The 25,330-nt window shown below is 36.2% G+C and overlaps 1 protein-coding gene across 3 annotated transcripts in view; it reads left to right on the forward strand.

Annotated features, from left to right (window-relative positions):
• The window catches only part of LOC121384093, a 48,126-nt gene extending 23,355 nt beyond the window's left edge, over positions 1 to 24,771 (forward strand). For all 3 annotated transcript variants that reach the window (XM_041514322.1, XM_041514323.1, XM_041514324.1), the window contains exons 8-11: positions 6,721 to 6,992; positions 9,272 to 9,439; positions 24,105 to 24,249; positions 24,677 to 24,771. In XM_041514322.1, the coding sequence (XP_041370256.1) occupies positions 6,721 to 6,992; positions 9,272 to 9,439; positions 24,105 to 24,249; positions 24,677 to 24,684 (593 nt within the window). In that variant the 3' untranslated portion in view covers positions 24,685 to 24,771. The remainder of the gene's footprint in view (positions 1 to 6,720; positions 6,993 to 9,271; positions 9,440 to 24,104; positions 24,250 to 24,676) is intronic.
• Positions 24,772 to 25,330: the final 559 nt, after the last annotated feature.

The raw sequence follows: 25,330 nt of genomic DNA on the forward strand, positions 1-25,330 counted from the left end.
GGGACATCAAATATAAAGAACTGGAACATATTCCATACAAAGAACAGGGATATATCACAAAGAGAGAACAGGGACATGTTAAATATAAAGAACTGGAACATATTAAAAGCAAAGAGAAAGGACATATTAAATGAAAAGAACTGGAACATATTAAATATCAAGAACAGGAAAATTTTAAATATTAAGAAAATGAAGATATTATATATAAAGAACAGAGACATATTAAATATAAAACATAGGGACATATGAAATATAAAGAATAGGAACATATTAAATATAAAGAACAGAGAGATATTAAATGTAAAGAACAGGAATATATTAAATATAAAGAACAGGGAGATTTCAAATATAAAGAACAGGGAGATATTAAATATAAAGAATAGGAACATATTAAATTGAAAGCTGTAAAGACATAATTTGCACCTGAACTATGCTTGTACTCATCTTTAAACCGTCTTGTATAAATTACTTATTCGGAAGCTTTTAACTTCCTTAAAAATATGAAAAACGACAAAAGTCCTGGCTCAGATGGGTTTATAGTAGAGTTCTTCAAATTTTTCTGGGTGGATCTAGGACATTTTATAGTTTGAGCAATTAATTACAGCTACAGTGTAGGCGAAATGTCTGTTGTTAAAAAATTAGGAATTATAACGTGTATTCCAAAACCAAATAAGCCTAAGCAGTTTCTAAACAATTGGAGACCTATAATACTTTTGTATTGTATTTACAAAATAGCCACTGGTTGTATAGCTAACAGAATTAAAACAGTCTTGTATAAAATTATAAATAATGATCAAACAGGTTTTATAAAAGATAGATACATTGGAGAAAACATTCGTTTAGCGTATGACATCATGCAGTATACAGAAACACATTCTATACCTGGTCTTTTATTATTAATAGACTTTGAAAAAGCATTTGACTCAGCCTCGTGGTCCTTTATAGAAAATGCATTACATAGATTTAACTTTGACTCCTCAATAAAAAGATAGATAAAAACTTGATATAAAAATTCTATGTCCTACGTAATACAAAATGGTCACATATCAGAAACATTTAAACTTGAAAAAGGATGCAGACAAGGAGATCCTCTCTCTCCGTATATTTGTTTAATTTGTGCTGAAATTCTTTCAATTTTAGTTAGAAATGACAAATATATAAAAGGTGTTTCTATTGATGGGGAGGAATACAGACTAATACAATACGCAGATGATACTACTTTTATTCTTGACGGGACGTCCCAGTCTCTGAAAAATACAATGCTTTTACTTGATTACTATTCAGATATTTCTGGCTTAAAAATCAATTACACCAAGTCTAAGGCCATTTGGATAGGCAGTAAAAAATATTGTATATGTATATCATCATGTGCGATGGAAGTTAGAATGGGGTAAAGATACATTCAGTCTACTTGGTATTAATTTTACACTTAACTTAGATGACATTATAGAATATAATTATAACTAAAAAATTATAGAAATGCAGAATCTAATCTGGTGAATTAGAAAACTGTCTGTTCTTGGAAAAGTTACAGTTCTAAAATCTTACACAGTGACACACACACAGTGACACACGCACACATGCACACGCACACACAGTGACACACGCACACACACACATACACTAGTAGGATCATAATGCAGACTAACCCCAAAAACATTCCTAGAAAACATTTTATGGTGTGTTTTGGTAATATTTTGTCCAGAGAACAGCATATCAAAAGTAGGCCAAAATATGAGAACCGCAAAGGGTCTAAATATGACGTCAAACAAAATGGCCGCCATTTGACCAAAAATCCTAATATCTTCACATATCTTTTGAAACAAGCAGTACTAGACCACTTTAAAAGTGAAAATTATTCATAAAGCTTATTACCTTAAAAGTCCTGCCATTGACAGAAGTGTCTCTAAGTTATGTCATGACGTCATGACATGACGTGACGACCTAATTTCTTGTAATCTGATGGTAAATTCCAATTTATGAAACTGAGATTCACATGAAATTAAATTGAAATAGTTTTTGTCCTGTATATCTGAGTGAGATGGCATCATCAAATCACTGATGACGCCAAGATGCTGATGCCACAACCACCCTCTTTTAACACACAGTCTCGTACGCATATAAAACCAATGCCCACCTTTTCTTAATTAGTTGGTACCCAGGATGTCATTCCATGTGGGGAACTATTACTTACTGCTTCACAAACTAGTCAAAATATTATCAGTCCTCATTTTCAACTAAAATGGGTACATGTTTCATATTTTCACAATTGCCATCCTGGAAAAGTCTACAAGCCCCGGTGCACTCAAGTCCGTACTTCATACAACTACATCTAAGCGTGTTGTATCCAGCCGAGCAGTTGCAGTGAATCATTTTTAGCAGGATGTCAGGAGCAGGGTTATTGTCCATCATTACTGGTGTGAAATTGTCCTCTTGAATATCCCAACCCCATTTTGCAGGGTCCATGTTGTCACTGTGGCCCGTCCATTGCATGACTTGAAGGTAGCTTCGCTGTGCGTGCTATTTTGTAGCTGAGGTTGTGGTGGGCAATCGCTCTGGTGTTACAAATGCCTTTGCTGTCGCCACCTTTTTTGCAGAGGTAACTCTACCGCAATGATACTAGAGATTCAGACTTTGTCCCATTAAACAAAGACACCATTGCCTTACACCCAGCACTTTCTACAGTAACTTGATCTGTGTTTGGAGCACAAAAAATTCTTTAAACAGGTACGCAAGACAGAATCACCCTTAATGACTTTTTGAAACGCTGATTGTTTTCCCCAACACCAAAGATAATAGATGTAGTGTCACACCCAGTGAATGCATGGACAAGCAACAAATCTGTGCAGATATCATCCCCGATTAACTTCTTCAAAACTTTGATATTGTACACATTTGGTTTCCCTTTGTTTGAACGAAAGTAGAGTTCCTTACTGTCTATTTGCCCATGGTACAGAAGCAATATGAGGAGATCTGTATCTTCTCCAATAAGGGTGGTTGATTTGATAGTAGACATAGCGATAGCTGCTTTCACTATATCCAAGTCTGCTTCCCCCTCTTCCTGTACAACATGGCAGTCTTTTTACCTCAGGCGCACCGTAATCATGTCAATTAGTGACTTTTTATCCTTCTCCACAAATTTAGTTGTCTCTGTAATATTGACAGTATTTTTTCACAGTTGTTGTCTTTCGTCGCTGGTGGGTGTTTTGTGCTGGTTCCTCCATATCCGTCAAAGACCACAGTTGCTTTTCCATACAGTTCTGTTGTAAAAGATGCGTAAACATCAGCAATTGAACTGTACATACTCCCTTCAGTCCATTTCAGCCGATGTAGGAGGGAACCCCCATCTAAGACGTAGTGCGCAGTCTTAGGAATAGACTGAAGGACAGCATCATCCACAGAAATAGCATGGTTACGTATAGCCTCAATAAGTGCGGATTTGTCTGGCTTTCGTAGTGCTGGATCAATAGTTCTGTCTTCCAACAACCTTGACAGCCCTTGCTGACGCCAATGTCTTCACTTTAGTGTTGCGTTTGTGTGAATACGAAAATATCAACGGACTTTCCATTTTGCTAACAGTGTCACTGCCAACAGTGAAAAGGTCAAGCACGTTTACGTCGCCATCAGCGTTTATCCCTGTTATAATGTTCAGCAATGTCGTTTCATCTGAGAATGGGGTATAGAGTCCAAGCATTGTGTCAAGTTTGGTCAGATCCTCTTTATATCCCTGACTATTCTTGCAGCAGTTGCTTCTTTGTGCTGTTCGCTAGTTGTATACTGCATGTCACAACATTCCTGCATGGCATAGTTGTACGTACATGATACGGGAGAAGACATTGTCCAGATGGCCCTTTGGTGTTCTGACATCCCACTACCCCTTGTTAAACCCCCTGTATTTTTGAGTAACCTCATAAGAGTCTGTTCAATTACCAAGTCACATCCAAGACCAGCCCCGAATTTGTTGCTTCGTCGGATGACATGGTATCCAAGCATGAATTTCTGAAACACTTCTGGGTTTTCAATCTCCAAAGACGTCATCTTTTGGAGATACAGATAGGCAGACTTGAGGTAATTTGGGTGACCCGCGGAGGCAAATATAGGCAAACAATCCGAGACAGCATGGAGATGCATTTGCCATGATCCCGTGCGATCAGTTTGCTTGTTTTGGAATTGGCAGACAATTCAGCCTTTTTTGAGGTTACTACACAAACAAACTTGTCCATACAATCACATCCAATCACTCTGTCAACATCTATTTCACCTTTCTCTGCTTGACAGTATAATTCCTCAAGTTCCTGTATGAGGCTCTCAAATCCTGGTTCACTTTCAATGATCTTGGAGATGATTTGGTTGGTGAGACACTGGTCAACTAGATGATGTTCACGAAGCGCACACTGCACAGCCTTTCCAGTCATCATGTGTACGACTGCATTTTCCACATTGATTGCCTCCAGTATGTCTGCATTCCATCGATGTCCCAATAGCACCCAACAGGTTCATTAGTGTATGGAATCTCCCGAGTAACAAGACAGCATCTTTTACTGGGCTATTGTCTAAGTGACTACAGGTGAAATGTTGTGCTTTGACGCGAGCTTGCATATGAACTCAAGAGTGGACAGGATGCACGTCCTGTCTCCAGGGTACATATCAATCATTGGCAGGAACAGCACAGATGATTGTCCTGGGTGACCACGCTCACTGGTCAGCGTGTGCATCATTCCTTGCCAATTTGGGCATTGTACATGAAACCTGAAGGACATCTCCCAAAGCAGATCAATTTTATGGTCATCATTATTCAGCAATGGTAGTGGTTGGAATTTGATGCTGCAGCGGATGTGCTTTGAGAAGCAGTATTCTTTAATTGGAATTTTAGTCTTATTCATGACGTTTAGTTCACACAATTTCTGCCTAAGAATTGTGTAGCTGACTTGACTTCCAGGAGTTACAGCGGCAATAATTCCCATGCCATGGAATGTACCCTTCCCATCAAAGAGTCTCAATGTTGTGGTCCACATTATCTGCGGCGAATAACAGCATCATGTCGCTTATGGCTGTTTGACCACCTAAAATATCTGGAGCAACTGAAGACACAGCGTTTTCTTCAAATCGCTGTACTTAGGAATATGATGCGCAATAACCCATTACAGAAAGACTGTCTATAAGGAATCTAGATCCAAAGTGGTGGTGCATTTGTGCTGCAAGTCCTAGCTGTAGCGGGGCTATAACTCTCCTTGGACGTACTGCCTGAATGATTGAGTGGCCTATACTCGTTTCTTTCCTCCGAGTGTCCTTTCCGACAAGAAGATTCTGAAGCATGTAACGCAAGCTCTGGGGAACATACTCAAGAGTGGACTCCGATTTCAGGTCTATGGCTTTGGGATACTCACTCCTGATAGGCGTTATAACAGTCTTGATACCCCTTTTGATGAGCTTCGCCGCAGTTTCTATTATTGCTCTCTTCTGGGCTTCCTCATCATCCTTGTTTGGGTTCTTAAAGTAGTCCCGCAGAATTGTACTTGTTTTTTCTCGAAAAGTCACAATATCATGTAGTCCCTCACCCTCAGCCACAAATGTAGAATCCCCGTAGTGTGTTAGAAATTTAGACTTCAAATACTGATTGCCATATGCTGTGTACGGACCCAAAACAAGGGTGTGAAAAGTGACTGTCGTCGACCTTAGGTAAAATGTGGAGAAATGTGAATCTGATTGGAATCTTTTGTTTTATTCTGGAGAAGAGATATTTGTAGATGGCAGCACTACACTTATGGACTGCCTCACCTGGGGAAAAGATGCTAATGCACCCACCTGCTTACTGTTTTACTGGCATGACTGGAGTTTCCTACACACAATTTAATAACAATCTTTAATTTGCCACAAAACTTGAAATAATGAAAAGCTCCGTCATGATATCATTGATGACGTCATGATGTCACTTGGGTACACTGGGCAATACTATAGAATGATGAATTCATTGATATACTGGTTTGAAGAGTTTATTTCCACACATAAATGGGTAAAAACAGTTACATTGATAGGATATTGATAGGATATGAGCAAATATAAGGCACTTTTTAACAGAGGCGGCCATCTTGTTTTGACATCAAATTTAGACCCTTTGTGATAGTCCTATTTCGACCTACTTCCGGTATGTTGTTCTCTGGACCAAATATTACAGGAAAACACCATAACACGTTTTCTAGGAAACAAAATTGGGGTTTACCCATTTATTTCATATTTTGACCCTACTACACACACATAAATGTGCAGTTCGCCGGAGCCCAGTAGTAAGCGATCGCTTTATGCATGGTCTGTCTAGGATCGATCCCCATCGGTGGACCCATTGAGCTATTTCTCGTTTCAGCCAATGCACCACGACTGGTATATCAAAGGCCGTGGTATGTGCTGTGTTGTCTGTGGATGATTCATATAAAAACTCTCTTGCTACTAATGGAAACAAAAATGTAGCGGGTTTCCTGCCAAAGATCATATGTCAAAATTACAAAATGTTTGATCTCCATGATTAATATATCGATGATTAATAAATCAATGTGCTCTAGTGGTGTCGTTAAATAAAACAAACTTTAATACTAGTTCAATAATCTGTTTACATATCTACTCCAACCTTATGTACTCTTATTTGATAGAACTGTTTAATTCTCAAGTTTTAAAAACGTAACGTTTATATTAAAATTTCATCTGAACTGTTCTTTCACATTTCAGCTGGGTTGCGGACATGTTCGGATGTCAGGGCCATGGATCCTAACGCTGGAGATGGAGAGTACACCTTGTATCCCAAGATCCTCAGCGGCGAAGGGTTGCAGGTGTACTGTGACAACATGTCTGAGAACCCCAGGGAGTACCTCAGCCTATCTGTTGTAAACATTGGCGTGTCCCCTGACTTGAGCAATGTATTATGCAAGGAAGAAACAGAGAGCGTGAATCCTGCAGATGTCGGATCTTCGGAGTTTTCCAAGATTAGAATCAATACAGAGGTTGGTCGTGACGATTTCGTATCATTGGCGTCGGAAGATGTCAACAAAATGGTCGTGGGTGGGGTGGGTTTCTGGTGGAGTGCAATGTATTATCTTAAAATTTGGAAATAGGTGTTGATTTTGGATAAAACGTTATTTTCTCCAAGGTGGTATTACCAGTACTTAAGCCAGAGACTAAACGTTAAAAACCATATAGCAATACGTTGTAGATGGAAAAGACGTTTGAATTTCTTTTTAACCTGATATTCAAGAATACACATGTATATAAAAATATATGAATACAATATATGACAACTCGTTGTTTATAAACGTATCCAAATAGTCTTTGTTCGTTAAATACGTTTTGAAACAACTTCTTGCAATTTAAATGTAATCTAACTGCTACTTATTAGAATTGTTTATAGTACCAAACTGGGGAGAATGCATTCGATTTGATTTTGTGAGTAAGTATAAGCTAAACTATTTTAATTACTACCTTTTATAGGTGGTGCAAATAATCTTCCTTCCTCCTCTAACTCCGATGACGCTTTTTCTAATTGTATACACATTTACCATTGGTCATACTTTTTCAATATTTGAAAACTGGATGCATTGTAACGCCGCATAGAGCTCGTGACGCATAGAGCTCCCCGAGGAGCTGTATGCGTCGTTAAAGATTCGCATAGAGCTCCTGTCCTATAGCACTTCCGAGGAGCTCAATGCGTCAATATGCCCGATCGTCCCGCATTCAGCTCCCCTGTTATCAAATATCAACTACTCCAACATAAACTACTGACTATTGGTTTGTACTTTAAGTTCTACACCTTTATTCCGCAATCAACATCATCAAAAACAACAAATCACCATCGTTATGAACGTCATCATCATCATCATCATCATCAATTATCATCATCATTATGATCATCATCATCATCGTCGTCACAATCGTCATCACCTATGTTCTACACTTTCGTCTGCGATCATTTGCCTCTCAACAATGTAGGTTAAAAGTTATCTTTGGCTTAACATCTTAATTAAATTATGGCCCGAGAGATCGGTGTCCCGATTAAAAAGGATTTTCTCTACGAGATGACAAATGCGTTTGAGATTACTGGCATGGTGAATTCCATCTCTTACAAATGCAGGGGTCTACTGTGTGACAAAATAATGGAGCACATTCACTGGGGCCCAACAAGGTCAAACCAAAATACGTTTCGCTACGAAGTCCAGTATAGGCGCTGCTACGACAAAATGGTACACCACATGATCAATATTTCAAAAAGCTATTAGAATTCGTAGAGTATCATAGACATTTGAATTATCTATGTTTCCATACTGAGTAGATTCTCAACGAAGTCTAAATGTTACGTACTGTAAGATATTGATCATGCAGTGTACAGTTTGGTCGTAGCGCCACCTATACTGGAATTCGTAGACAAATGCCCTTTCGTTTTACCTAGTTGGTCCCACGCGACAAGGGCGGGACGTAGCCCAGTGGTAAAACGCTCGCTTGATGCTCGGTCGGTATGGGATCGATCCCCGTCGGTGGGCCCATTGGGTTATTTCTCGCTCCAGCCAGTGCAACACGACTGGTATATCAAAGGCTGTGGTATGTGTTATTCTGTCTGTGGAATGGTGCATATAAAGATCCCTTGCTGCTAATCAAAAACGAGTAGCCCATTTAGTGGCAAGAGCGGGTTTCCTCTCTCAATATCTGTGTGATCCTTAACCATATGTCCGACGCCATACAACCATAAATAAAATGTGTTGAGTGCGTCGTTAAATAAAACATTTCCTTCCTTCCCACGTGACATTGATCAAGATGCTTCTGGAAGAAGCTATTTATCAAGAATTTGATATCGTTGAGATACTTCTGTACACAACGCAAGAAAAGCCTTAATGATTATTTAGACACCGCATATAATGATGTTAAGGGTTGTACTGATTACAGCGAGTTATTATCGGAAATGGGGAGCTCTATGCGTCAAGGTGAAAGACCCATTTTAAAGTTGATGTGTACCTTCGACCCATAGAACTTGCGGGAGATCTATGCGTTGTGGCCTAACGCATAGCGCTCCCTGGGAGTTCTATGCGTTAGAGCTCGAAAAGCTCTATGCGCAGGAGCTCTATACGACGTAACAATGCATGTATACTCTTTTTCAAATAATTTTATACACATTTAACATTCATAATGTTGTTGTTTTTTACGAGGATACAGACTCTAATTTTTTGCACATGTAACATTCATAATAATTATTTTGAAGGGTGGACATTATTTTCATATTTATACCATTTGGCAGACTCTAGAAGTGAACCAGAGTGACTACAGATTCGCGACGGTCAGCGGACATCGTGTTGCCTATGGGCGTGCACATGACTGTTACACATATGAAGATTATCGGACTTGTGGACCCAAGGGCTTCTTCGTCATCAACACATCTGGTACAGGTCTGCGCGTCAACACGACGGTAAGTACTTAGAGTTAAGCTGTATGTGGGCAAGTCCACAAAAACATCAACGTCAGGGTGAAAATCCAAAACATAGTTTCTGATTGTGGTTTATTGTTATGTTGCAAGACCAAATGCCCCAAATAACTAAACCGTACTGCATAATTCAAATATATAACCTGTTACCCACTATTTCATCTACTTCACATTATCTTGAGTGGACGAGAAAAATGCTCACTACAAAGACCGTAGCTCTATCGACATACATTAAAAAGCAACTATTAGCAATTAGACCAAATTAGTGATGTTCAACAATGGACTAAATATCGGTCTCCAAAATCATATGAACAGCTTTTCATTATAATTATTATGTTTATATTTCAGGCACACTGTGCCTGTTTTAGGGGTGGTGGTACAAATGTTTTTATGCACAAAGCTGAGATGAATTTTGGTGCCAAGCTGGATTCTCTTTTGGAATCTGGTGAAGGTTTCTTGCACAAGAGATGAATAAAAACATATATTAACCATTTTCCCACACATTATTGTAACACACGTGACATCAAAGGAAACACACGTGACGTAATGGGTAACACACGTCACATACAACATGTATTTGTCTAATTAAGATTTGCAATGTCATTAGTTCTTATTGCAACTAGATTTTAAGACTGTCTAGAATAGATGGGTTTGGGTATAATCCTGTTAATTATGACACTTTATGAAAGCTTCGGTAAATAACGAAGACCTTTATTTTTATAAAATAATTATTAAAGTTATAAAAACATGGCTGATTTCTCCAGTAATGTCAGCCCGAGGACAACATCCAAGTCACCGAAGATGATAAGATGCCTTTTGTTAATGCTACCAGTTGCAGTCATAGTAGTAGAAATCCAAGGGCAGGAGAAAATGCTCTAATCCCAAGTACTTTTGCACAAGACCCAAAGCATTCTCAAAGGGCAGCAGATAATTTCCCTTGATGATGTCTTGCTGGTAACGTTTTTAACAAACGAATCTGAATGGACGTTTGTGGCAGAAGTCATCACACTTGAAAAACATCAAGATAGTATGAAATGACATGTCAGGGAAGACAACATACAGTGATATGGTTTTCACATGCCCTGTATAAGACAGTTGCTGGGTCCAACATTTGCAGGCAATCTGGAAACTAAATGGTTGGGTGGGCCACTGTGAACTTAGGATACAGGAATAATCGATTCTGAGTTAATTTGTATGGGCCTAAAGGTGTATGTGAAAAAACCCATACTAAGTGTTGTACAAGTAGGCTATATTGTCTTCATCGCTTGAGAAGCTCTGGGATCTAGCTCAGTTTGAATGGTAATCGTCTGAGGTCCTTTGGTCGTAGGTTATGTGGACTTGTACAGAAGAAACTACGTCTGTTACTCTCAAAGCGTTGACTATTAAATGCAGGCAAAACCCCAACCAGCTTAACTAACATAACGCATTAAGTTTTTGACACACGTGCGGTAATCTTTGCTATATAGCGGCCAGTTTAGTGCTTATTTGAAGCGTAAAAATATTAATAAGAAGATAGCTATTTGGATAACAAAATATTGATATGCTTTGGAACCGAATACTTATGCTCACCGAAACTGGTCTTTCTATGATACTAATGGTAGGCCTAAGTTACGTAAGTACCGCTAATTGTACTGGTTGTGCTAAGATCACACTGCAGTCAGCAGAATAGATTTTAACTTTAAAATGCATGTCCAGGCTACCATTTTTATCGTCAAAAATTGAATATAATTATTAGGCAGCTCTTATGACAAGGTGAATTAAGCTATACAGTATGATGGGAATTAATGTTTTTTGGTCAAAATCTGTTTTAACTGAAGTGAAATCACGTTTAAAAAAAAAACCGAATTGGAGTAAATGGGTAACAGATCTGCGATGAATGTAGGGAAAAGGGTAACGTATCATACTTTCGTAAGTACCGTACGGCAGGGATCATACTGATATATGTTTAGAAAATACATTCGATTATCGTGCAAACAATGCACTGATTTTTTTTTAAATTGGATTTTAACCAGACAAAAAGATGACGGATTCGCTCGCATATGCATTGTGGATGAGACGAAAACAAACGAACATTTACTTGTTCTTTTGAAAGAGAAAGATTGTGATACTATCAATAGCACACCCATTACCTGGAACGGGTGTTAAACGGTCGCTTTTATTTATTCCAATGTATGGCAGGTTTGAATGTATATACATATATTTATTTATTTTTTATTTATTTATTTCAGAATCTGGAATTTAAAAAACAAAACAACTACCCTTATATTTCCCTATACATTTCTACTTAGTCACATTCAATATACTAATCACATGGGCATATGTAGCATTATTTTGATTATCAGATGATAGTAGCATATCACATATTATTACACACTGAAAATATATCTGTATTCTTATTGATCAAAAACAAATCACATTACCTTCCGTAAATAGTGATATTGCCCTGAGACGATCCCACCGATCCATCAAAAGTGATATTGCCCTGACCAATGAAAACAAAGATCAGACAAAATTATATCCAATTAATGAGTAGGAAACGTAATGCAAAGTCAACTGCTAATTCTAATGTAAACAAAGACAAACTTGTGACAAAACGCTTTGCTGTCCTTCAACAAAAAGATAACATCTTTAGTCATACTGAGTTTAATTCGACAAATACGACAAAAACAATGTCAGTAATCGTCAAATTGTGTAAAGAATATCTCGCAGATTTCGAAACGTACATGATACATCAATATGCAGTTGGAATTGGCACTCTCGGGATTTTATGTTACTAATAAAATAAAATAAAATGCATTTGGGGTAATCGGTAACTGTTCAGCATAAATGTATGTTCAGATTTATCACATTTTGTGTTTTATTTTGCTATTAATATGATTTTGACACTTTTGCTGGTTATAATGTCTCGAATTTGATTTTTTGTCTTGGTAATTTTTCAACTTTATTTCGGCATTCCTCTGCGTGTCATACAACGTCATAGCATTACGTGACGTCACTAAACCCCATCAGTTTTAACGCATTGCGGGAAATTATAAGCGTTGGCGTATTTCGATTCTGATAAACAAAGCAGGAATGTACGAGTCTTATGGATGACATTATGTAATGAAACAATTATTGACCACATTTCGGACAATGTCATGTTTTATTACATACCTATTCAATCTTACTATAGTGATAAAGACATTTTCAAACCGTGTAATACATTTATTTTGTATTACACATATGTGCAATTTGGACCGGAACTTTTAAATGGGGAATTACCTTTTCATTTTTACAGCAGTTAGCGCCTTTTATTTACTGACGTCATATATGATTTACAAATTACGTCACATCGTATTTCAAACATTACACAAGGCTGCCGCAGAATATGATTCTTAATGTTAAGCAAATCTATGAAAGGAGTTTTGATCATAGATTTAACAAAGTGTTGTTATAACGTTAAATTAAAAAAAACATTTTTGTAAAACATAAAAGAAGGTATGTAATAAATACAGAACTTCACATACGTTGTTTTCGCTTCCTATTTATTGTACTCGTTTATTTTGTGAAAGAACATACCACTCGACCGTTACTCCTCGGTCAATATCAATTTCTTCGGTCCATATCATGTTTTATTACACACCTATTCAATCTTACTATAGAGATAAAGGCCTTTTGAAAACGTGTAATAAATTTATCCTGTATTGCACATACGTGCAATCTGGACCGGAACTTTTAAATGGGAAATTCACTTTTTCTTTTTACTGCAGTTAGTGCCTTTTATTTACTTACGTCATATATGATTTACAAATGACGTCATATCGTATTTGAAACGTTACACAAGGCTGAATCTTAACGTTAAATGAATCCATGAAAGGAGTTTTGATCACAGATTTAACAAAGTGTTATTATGACATTAAATTAAAAGCCGGTTTTGTAAAACATAAAAGAAGGTATGTAATAAATACAGAACTTTACATACGTTGTTTTCGATTCCTATTTATTGTACGAGTTTATTTTGCAAAAGAACATACCACTCGACCACTACGCGGTCTCGTGGTATATATTCTTGCGCAAAATAAACTCGTACAATATTATCTGTCCCACACCCGACCACTGGCCATGCCAGAGACTGGGTGTGGGAGAGACGTGCCTGAACCTTAAAGGGACACACCGTAGTTGTTAACCATTACGCCGTTGTTTTTCGCTATTAAACCCTTTTTTTTCACAAATAAAATTGCACTTTACTTACCGTTTATTATTTAGAATATACATTTCCATTCACCTGAAGTGTTTTTTGGTAATCCTGGTAATCCTGGTGTTTGTAATACCACAAAATGCATTTTTCGTATTTCATAAAATGCCACGGGCCTTTGAGAAAAAACCGTTGAGCAGACAAGGTCTAATCTATTTTTAGAGGGGATATTCCCATTTCAATGTCACAGACGTTGGTATACCACGTGACCATTATCTTTTTGGTTCGGTTTGTTTTCTCGTACACGGTTCGCGCAATCAACATCCGATTTGTTGTCGTTTGCTTGTTGTTCAATGGTGAGATTTTTCTTCACAGTTCGTGAACATTTTCAGTAACAATAAAGTTCAAACAAGTAAGTATCTCAATACAAAACGTTACAAACCCTTAAAACCAATACTTTTGCTAAGTCTTACGATATCTGGAGAAGGATACAACCAGGACAGAACAGTTGGAACATGTCCAGGAGAGGTGAAAGGAACGTACCCCAAGTCTGTGCGCACTCTGTGAAATTTGTCGTGACGTAGGCATTGTTGTGCTTCGAGCGACATCTACCGGTGACATCAGAATACTAACTTTCAAAATTATTTCAAGCAATTGGGACATGGGGATTCCCATGGTATTTATCGATATAAAACCTGCTTTTTCACTCCATTTGATAAAAACGTGATCTAAGTGTGTTACAGGTTTGTAGATTAATCAAATTATAATTTATTTTCGCTGGATGGAACTAGGGCGTGCGGCTTTAATTGGATAGAGGCACGTTAATAGAGTTTACGCTACGCTACTCGTACAATAAATAGGAAGCGAAAACAACGTATGTGAAGTTCTGTATATATATTGCTCTCAATGACGGTCAATAATTGATAGGAATACATTTCTGCAAGGACTGTTTGTGTTTTTGTAAATATATATACACACAGTCAAACCTGTAATCAGTGGCCATTTTCCCCTCTCAAACGATTTATAATGTAAATGCACCTGTAATACGTTAGCTAGCGGTCACCTAAATCGGATCACAAATCGCTAAAATACCTGTATTAAGCGGCCACAATAAATGTATTCTGTTATATAAAAGTGACATTTTAACAATAGCGATAAGGTACAGAAAATAACCGATCTTCACACCTTCAGGAATACTAATACACATTCAGTCCCGACATCTCAACTGTGTATCAATAAAGAAAGTATGACTCTGGAATGCATCTAATTTCCTCTGGGCATATACAGTCAAACCTGTCTTAAGCGGTCACACAAGGGAGTAGATAAAAATGGCCGCTTAAGACAGGTGGCCGCTGATTACAGGTTACGACATATAGTCTTTAAAACATAATTAATGGATTTGTACTTCACAGTTTATTAGAAATAAACTTTTGACATGTCGCCTCCTAAAGGAAAAACTGCAACTGGAATGTATTAAATTAACCGTTCTCAACAAGTTTGTTTACTCTTTCCATTTAATTATTTAATTTCTACTTCATGCGGCGTATTGTCATAGTAAGTCAATCTACAAATGTCAAGCGTAGCCTGCCCAGAGGCAGTTATATGCTTTCCATAGTCATACTTTCTTAATTGATACACAGTGAACATGTCTGGACTGAATGGGTACTAGTATTCCTGAAGGTGTGAAGATCGTTTGTTTGTTTTTGCTGCACCTTTTCACTGTTGTTAAATATCCCTTTTATATAACAGTAAACATTTACTGTGGCCGCTTAATACAGGTACTTTAGCGATTTGGGATCCGATTTGGCCGCTGGCAGCTTAAGGCAGGTGACCGCTGAATACAGGTGGCCGCTAGGACAGGTTTGACTATATATATATATATATATATATATATATATATATATCGAGGGGTTAGTGCCAGAACCACTTATCTCCTTTCCACTTCAATCTGAGAAAACTGCACTGAAAACTTTGGAATGCACTTAAAAATCGAAAACTTAACTTTTGCTAAATATTTTGCTTTTAGATACTAGCAGTTATTTGTTTTAGTATAAACCTTAAAAGTTTTGTCTGCTAATAATAATAAATCATGATATAATTATATGAAGAACTATTTAATTTATTCTGGTTCCTGGAACTTGAACACAAACAGCTCCAACCAGCATGCCAGAGCAAGCTATTTTATAAACAGTTTTTCTTACAGTCCAGCATATGTGACAAATTGTGTGAATCTCAAGTCAAGAATAATGTTATCTTGCAGTGAGTCCACCTGGCATACAGTAAACGTTTAATTTCGCAGCAGCTCTGAGACACCTAATTGGGTCTGTGTTGTTAATACTTTGAAAATGTACTGGCGGCAGGAAGTAATTGTAAACAATAACAAATTATCCTTGGATGGCAAACACTGGAAAGGGTCATGGGTGTTTCCAGCTGTGTGCACAGTAACCTTATCCTACACTCAGATGGTAAATTGTACTCCCTGGTATTGTAGCAGGTTGCTGGAAGCTCTTAACAACTTTAGAAAAACAATTTGTCAAACAAAGCAAAGCCTTAAAACCAGTTATAACAGATATATTTATTACACTAATTAAACACGAAATGTAAGCTATCAGAGTAAACTGCACCACCTGTAGTGTTGAGCTACTGACTGAATTAATAATCAACCGTTAAGATAAGTTAATACGTTTAATGATTTTTAATACACAGTAATTTAACGAAACAAAATGAATACAGGGCCAGTAACTATATTCGGCATTTTTCTTTAAATGTTTTCACTCGTTCTAAAGTGTCTACGTTTTGACGTGTTCTAAAACAAAATTATGTTCTTCAACTTAATGATTTAAAAAGCAATTTAGAGAGAATAAAATGACAAAAATATTTACAATCAACGTGTAATGATTCCTAACAGAATGCGCATTTTTGTATGTTTTACAAAAATGCACACAAATCTCATTGTGTGTAAGATGTTTGCATGCAACATGGGTCAGATGTTACTAAAACAATGTTTAGAAGTTATATGTGATTAAAATTTACTAAAATAATATGACATTAGCAAATAATTACCACAATTCTACTGTCCATGCAAGTAATACTACTAAAGGTACTGTGATGTGCATTAATTGTAAGAACTACGGTACTAACAAGTGCGCGCTACACATGCGCGGTCGAGACTACCGGCCCGACCCGGCATGGTCGCAGGCACAATGTAACAAGAGAAAATAAACAAATTACACATGCTACACCATTAGTTAGCAGGTGGGAAGGTGTGTGTGTCCCGTGATCGTGACTATGTGGATCTACAAAACAAAGCTGGCTATGACACATCACAACTCGAAACGAATCCTTAGCCCGTGTCTTTCCGCAACGTTAAAGGGACATTCCCGAGTTTGCTGCAGTTTTTAAGATGCTATCGACTAGCAGAGACTTTTTAACGATTGTAATTACACATCAAATATATTTTTCTGCATAAAATATTAGATGCTGCATATTAAATGTGTTCCTAATCGTTCTAATATTTGTACTAGGTTAAATTTCATTTTATTTCCTAAAATAAAACATTTTCGTACGTACGAAATTATTTGAAGACACAATCCAGTTTGGCCGTCTTGCAAATATTAAGACGACCAGAAACACATTGAATATACAGACACTGATATTCTAAACAAGAAAATATATTTAATATGTAAGTTTAATCGTAGAAGTATTTTATTAGTCGAAAACATCTTACAATGCAGCAAACTCGGGAATGTCCCTTTAATTTTCAATCCAGACCCTGGCAACCTGATCTAGTTATCATATGTCCTCTCTGTGAGGTATTTCAACACTTGGTCTGTGAAATACAAAAGGAAATCTGTCACCGGCATAGTGGCTGCTCCAACAAAACAGCGACAGTGTATTATTTATATGCATTTCCCCCATTGACCAGGTGTAAAATATATCTAATTACAGTTTAATGTATTCGTCATCAGCACTGATCTGGTACGTGATTAAGTATAATGTTTGTCTAATGCGCTCGTATAATGATATACATTCAATTCAATTCTTTATTCACCGTAAGCATAGCGGCTTATTGGTATGAACAAACAACAATACTAGTAAACATACAATATCACATGTACATACAATTAGGATAATAAATAGAACACACACACACACACACACACACACACACACACACACACACACATGTACATATATATTCTCAATAAGGAGAATGTAAATTATAGTTTTATAGGTAGAGTATTATATACAAATTGACATTCAAATGCAACATATTATATATCTTGATAATTCCAGTATATTTAGACTAAGGAAGTTCGAATTTTAAATGCTTTAAATATATATTTTCCCAATTTACACAATATATTTTTGTTTTTACTGGTCAGCAACTGTATAAACTTTAGCATAGATGGCCTATTCCAGTAGTATTTCTTTATATAATTTTCTCTTAAATCTCTGTACAATGTACATATTAATACTAAATGATATTCATCTTCTACATCTCCGCTATTACAATAAATGCATACTCTACTGGGACGACTTATTTTCTTATATCTACCAGTTTCTATTGCCAAAATATGTGAAGATAGCCTTAATTTCATAATACATGTTTTATAAATATCAGGTATAGGTTTGACCAAGTATTGTTGAGTTTTTAAGTCTTCGACCAAGTATCTATACAAATTGCCGCATTTCACAGATGTATTTAGCTGATGGTAAAGATTCTGCAATGCTTGGTCAAAAATCCTTTGTTTAATTAGTGATAAATAATACATCGTACTTTCTACCAGATGATCCTGATTGTCCCAAATATAACCAAGCCCCAACTCTTGAAATGTTTTCTTAATACAAAATACCCAGTTATTTTTATAGACGCAGCTAGATTTCATCTCACTATACATTGTACTATTTATACAATTATCAGTTTTGATCAGTTTGAACCAATATTTCATCATACGATAGGTACGTTCATGCACCAATGGATATCTACCTAATTCAAAATAAATCATAATATTGCTTGTACATCCTTTAACTTTTAGAACATTTTTACAAAAATCAAGGTGAATTTTTTCAATTAAATCTGCTTTTTGAAAACCCCAAATTTCACAACCATAGAACAGTACGCTAGCTACATAAGTATCAAATAACGCCAACAATGAACTTTGGTTTAAAAACAAGGGCTTGGAACTTTTCTTCATTGCAAAACATGCTTTTCGTCCTTGTTCAGATATACATTTTATAGCATGTGAAAATTTGCAGGTAAAATGTAGGACAATACCAAGATAGTTAAATTGGTCTACTACTTCGACCGAGTCACCATCATAGGACCATTTTTTATCATCTAGTAATTTACCACGTTTTCTGAAAATCATAATATTGGTTTTTGTTTTATTTACAGTTAAACCCCATTTGTTATTATAAAGGAACAATGTGTCAAGCATATGCTGTAATCCATATATACTTTCAGAGAAAATAACCATATCATCTGCAAAGAGTAACAGAAAAACACTGAGACCTCTAAACATAGTATCAGGGCAACCCTTAACAATAAATTCATTTTCTAGGTCATTTAGAAAGAGTGAAAAAAGTATCGGTGATAAAACTTCACCTTGCATTAGGCCAATGGTATTTTTAAAGAAATCAGATCTAAAACCATTTACATTTATGCAGGATCTAACACAGTTATACATAGATTTTAATACTTTTAACAGTTTGCCATTAATTCTTCTAACCAATTAGTTATAATATGAACTACCATGAACGGACTCCGATTTAAAGAAAAATACTTGACCTGTATCTACTAATTCATGTTCAACTATATGTCAAATATTATATAATGTCTATAAAATATACAATGACTAGAAAAGTTACAATCCTGTGATGATGCCTTTGAAATAATATAAACTAATGTCCCTCTATGCTAAGTAAATTAAAATATTTTATTGCGTATGGTCATAAAACATTTATCATCTTTGGGCCGGCATCCTTTTTACAATAAACAATTCCCAGGCATTTTCATTTTAAATTGCAACTTAAATTTTTTTTTTTATATAATATTCAAATTGTCTACAAAATACAGACATAGCTAGATCATAATTTTTAACTAAGGTTGTTGCATATGGGAGCCATGTTTAAAAAAAGAAAGAAAGAAAGAAAGGATTTTTATATTTAATGACACACTCAACACAACTACATGTATGTGGTATCAGACATGTGGTTAATGACCACATATATATTTTAGAGAGGAAACTATGGGCAACAATTTTTTTTATTAGCACCAAGGGACCTTTAATATATGCATCATCCCACAGACAGGATAGTACATATCATGGTCTGTAACGCCAGTTGTGAAGCACTCGCTGGTGTGCTGTAACCTCGCTGTGGTGCAGGGGTGTAACATTCTCTTTGAGAATGGCCAATACAGCACAAAATTGAAGTTTTGAGTAAAATTCAGTATCCGTAAAATTCTGTGATATTTGTGTTTTTGCACAGTTCTTTACACTGTTTTTGTTTAAGTCTTGAATTTTTATATTTGCATTAACATAGTTTGACACCCAATAGCCGACGTATTTTTCGTGCTGGGGTGTCGTTAAACATTCATTAATTAATTCATTCATTCACTCGCTGGAACGAGAAATAGTGCAATGATTACACTAACAGGGATCGATCCTAGACTGACCGTACACCAGGCCAGCACTTTACTACTGGGCTACGTCCTGCCCCCGGCAAATTAATTTAATTATATTATTTTTTTCCTCTAATACATATAGTAACTATTCAGACTAAAATAAGGCAAAACAACTTTCCTGTTTAACTAGGTTCTCTGTCTCTGTTCAGTTAATATTTTCTTAACAGCGTGTTTCTTCTGTAGAACTAAATGAACTCTGCAATCATTTCTTATTAAACTATTTACATAACCGACATTTATTCAGCAACTAGTTAACAACACACATTTTACCACATTCCAGATGTCTAAGAACTAAACACTTCCAGCCCCCTTTTAAAATTGTTCTGAATAGATCGTGTCAAATTTTTACTACTGTAGGGACAAAACAAAATTAGATAAAACGTCATACAGTATGAAATCATATATACATGTATATATATATATATATATATATATATATTGTAACAACAGGGTGGATGAAAATCATACAAACTGAATGATTTGGCCATGTAGATCTGGCCCGAATAAGATCATATAAGACGCACGGAATGTTATTTAAGGAATAAGCTTATTAAAATGTTTTAAGGTTTTTAAATTTTGCAATGAGATACTTAATTACTTGTTTGAATTTTATTGTTAATAAAAATTCTTCTAACTTGAGAAAAAAATCCCCAAACACCTCAAAAATGGAATGTTGACTGTGAGAACCGTCGCCTACATAAAAAAACGAAACCTCACGCAATTTCAAGCCTAACGTAATTAGGAACATCGATGATATATTTTGTATGAACTAGTACCAACTGAGTCATTTCGGAAATAATAATTCAGCTTATACATCACCCTAGACAGTAGTAGACCTATATAACACTATGTATGAATGGATTTGAGGGAGGGGAGGGGACTTGTGGTGGCTATTTTTAATCAAGTGTATTATTATTTTTTGTATACGGTCAAGAATTTTTTGTTCATTAGTATCACCAACGTGAATTACATTACACTCCCGTCTCCATTACAACAGTATTTTAAACACCAAATAACCGTAGTTTAAAATGTGCTGGTGTATCATTAAACAAACACTCCTTTCCTTCTTCTTGTTAACAGCGCCCGATATGTGTGTTTTGAATGAAGTAAAAGATACTTGATGTTGCCGGTGTAAACGGAATGCAAGTCCGTAGGAACAGTGGTCTGCCCGGACTTAATCTCCTAGGAATGCAGGTCCTAGGTCTAATATACCTAGGAATGCAAGTCCTAGGACTTACGTTCCTTAGGAATACTGGTCTGACTGCCAAGGTCTTTATTCATTGCGTATTGTTCCAACTAATAAAACTCAAAAACATTTACCATAATTCGAAGCATATTAGTATTCGCAAATAAGTATAACTTGCCCATATGATATACCAACACAATTATCTGTTAGACATTATATATTGGTATTTGATAATAATAATAATAATAATAATAATAATAATAATAATAATGTAACTATAAAAATGTGATATTTGCGTTATATACTAGTACATTATCTTGTTATTATATGATTTTAACTTTGTGACTATCTGTCAATAATATTGCAGGCGCGTGTACGTAGGGTGTGGGGATAGGGTGGCGTGTTCTAAACACCCCTCTTCAAAGCACATTTCTTGACCTCTCCTCTGCATAGCTTACTGAACATGTGTCTGCTTTGTCAATTTTGCTCATTTTAAAAATTAATTTAGTCTAACATATGACATATCAGACTAGCCTCTATGATATCTTAGTCCCAACAAACCATACCATCGATAAACAAATATGTTAAATGGTTTTTATTAATGTTTATCAATTAATAGAAATATCAATGACTAAAAGTGGGTTTTAGCAGCTCAGTGGGCTACTAGACCGACTAAAACAAAACAGTAATCCCTGAACAATTATCATACTGTCAATAATATGCACACACAATTTTACAAAGATCCTTTTAAACAGACTAACTACTCATGACACTTTTACACCTGACCGTTTTGATCGCAATAGGCATTCAGACTCCCTATTTGGGAGAAGGGATGGGGGAGGCATGCTGATCATTATTGCCCGAATGAAACGAAAATGTCCAAATCTGTAACACAACGTATATTTATATTCGCATTACTACCAAAACGCTAAATAGCATTCCAAACAAATCAGTCTGCATTTTTACATGGATCACAACTAATATTGTGAGTAAAATTATGGAAATGCATGGTGAAGATTTTAGGTCAGCTCATTTTGCCCGAACGTGTCTATTGCCCCCCCCCCCCTCACTGGGGGAGTGACGTGACCCCCACCCCCACCCCGACTCACACCTCCACCCAGTATCGAACGCTTATGATGTTCCTAAGGGCCAGGTATTATAATAGAGACCCTTTCCCCCAACTCATATCTTATGCTTTTTATGGTCGAAACTGCCGTAAGGCAGTCAGTGATAATTAATTTCAAGTGTTTTGATGCTATTTTTAATTGTTCATCAATAAAAAATCAAATTATCATGCTTATTATTCCTGTTATTTTATATTGTCATAACTGGTAATTATAGTACTAGTTATAAGTACTAACTACTAGAACTAAGTACAGGTTTTAAAGTTTTATTTCAGGGATTTTCAGGAATCATATATATGTAATAAGCAAACTATCGGAAATAAATTCCAGAGGACTAGGAATGCTATGATTGAAATTCCTGTGGACTAGGAGTACCAGGAATAAAAGTCCCACGGACTTACATTCCTAGAAATGCACGTCCCACAGACTTAAATCCCTAGGGATACAGGTCCCACAGACTAGGATTCCGAGGAATGGAAGTCCGATCGGACAAAGATTAAGAAAATCTCAATTAATCAGATTGTGACTTTCCGTCAAAATATAAACTTACAAAAGATATTATTAAACATTATGTTGGTGCATATAGAAATTGTCTTTTGTTGTTCACCAAATGTTAGTTTTTTGGAGTTACCAGTTTTCATATATATATTTTTAAAACAATTTTGGGCTACATATTGAAGGGGGAGGGGGTATATTTCATCGTGTTGGACACATGGACATATAGCCTACTTTATATCTGTAGTTGTTTTATATACTTTTAAAAAAAGCAAGATATTCCTCCTACTTCAATATTGTAACAAAAATGTAAGACGATTGCAAAAATTCACTTACGTGTCTGATCCACAAGTCTATGACGTAAAAAATAAAATTAAGTTGATATTCAAACTTAAAAATATTTTTTGACATGGAGATTTGAACCCACAATAATCTTAAGGGACTCGTACACTTATCCATCACACTACGAGGGAAGGCTGCCAAAACCTCACTTTTTTTCTCGCGTCTTTCTGGCAGCTCGTGCAAATTGCAGAGTATAATAAACGGACATATAATTTGCCGGACTAGTATTTCTGTCACTGCTGTAGAAGGAATTTAAGTCCGGTAGGAATACGATTCCTACGGACCTGCGTTCCTTTTACACCGGTATTATGTTGTTATGCGGCGGGACGTAGCCCAGTGGTACAGAGTTCGCTTGATGCGCCGTCGGTCTTACATCGATATCCGTCGGTGGGCCCATTGGGCTAATTCTCGTTCTAGCCAGTGCACCACGACTGGTGTATCAAAGGCTGTGGTATGTGTTATCCTGTCTGTGGGATGGTGCATATAAAACATCCCTTGCTACTAATGGAAACGTGTAGTGGGTTTCTTCTCTAAGACTATGTTAAAGTTACCAAATGTTTGACATTCAATAGCCGATGATTAATAAATCAATGTGCTCTCGTGGTGTCGTTAAACAAAACAAACGTTTTATGTTGTTGTAGTTGGAGTGGATTCTGACGGGCGACTCGCCATCCATGAACGTCACTCGTTCTGACCACGGAGCGGTTATTCATCTGAGCTGTGGGGGATTCTGTGGGGGCTGCATACCAATACACCAGATTTTTCTGGAAAAAAATCCTGAAGACTGTAAGTATATTTATTACTCGTGAAGATTTTAAAATATATTTAATATTTATTACTCATCGTGAAGACTATATAAAGTTACTTAGTATATTTATTAATTGTGAAGACATATAATTTTATTACTCGTGAAGATTGTCAGTCTATTTATTTTTTGTGAAGACTGTTAAGTAATTTTATTACTTGTGAATATTGTAAGTATTATTATTAATTTTATTACTTCTGAAGATTGTATGTATCATTATTCAATCATATTATGTATTATGGTACTTGACCATATTCACTAAAGTTTCGGGCGTGTCTATGGTATAGTAAGACAACATGTAAGAAATAAAACAATGGTCGGTTGTATTGCTACATTGTCATGTTCTCTTTTAATTAACGAAAATATACTAGTATGCCGTTTCATTTTCTTTGGACTTCTTTCTTTCAGTTAAGTGAGAACATCAAGGACACGTCTCAAACACGACCACGCGATCATACTTTGTGGCATTGTTATTGGTGATAATAAAATATTACAAAATCGAATTTCTGTTTAGTCGATGATAAAATACTGCGCCAAATTTCACAAAATATCATAAGCCTAGTTTTGCATGTAAACGTAAATCTACGACTAATCGACAATTCTCATTACTGTCATAGCACAACAAATGTAGTTAGAAGAATCCTTATTTCATTTGTTTTTGTTCTCAAAATGCAGCAGCATCTTCCGTAATGATGTCATTTTCTAGCTGAAATTGATGCCAAACACAATGTCATATACACGTATGCCCGGTGTAACAGCCCAAAATATACACCACGCCAAACTATACCCGGGGTTAAAGTGGGCTAGCCTGTTTTTTACCCCAAACTCTAACCCTCATTTTTTTATTACTAACCTGTATACAAAATAAATAAATAAATAATAATAATAAACACTTTAAATGAAAAGCAACTATTGCTTTCATAAAAGAGAGGTATATTCTGGACTAGTCTGTTTTATACCACGGGGTATATTCTGGGCTAGACCAGTTTATACCCCGGGTATAGTTTGGCGCGGGGGTGGGGGGGGGGGGGGGCGGTGTATATTTTGGGCTATTACACCGGT

Source organism: Gigantopelta aegis, chromosome 10 (assembly GCF_016097555.1).
Source record: "Gigantopelta aegis isolate Gae_Host chromosome 10, Gae_host_genome, whole genome shotgun sequence".
Taxonomy (NCBI): domain Eukaryota; kingdom Metazoa; phylum Mollusca; class Gastropoda; order Neomphalida; family Peltospiridae; genus Gigantopelta; species Gigantopelta aegis.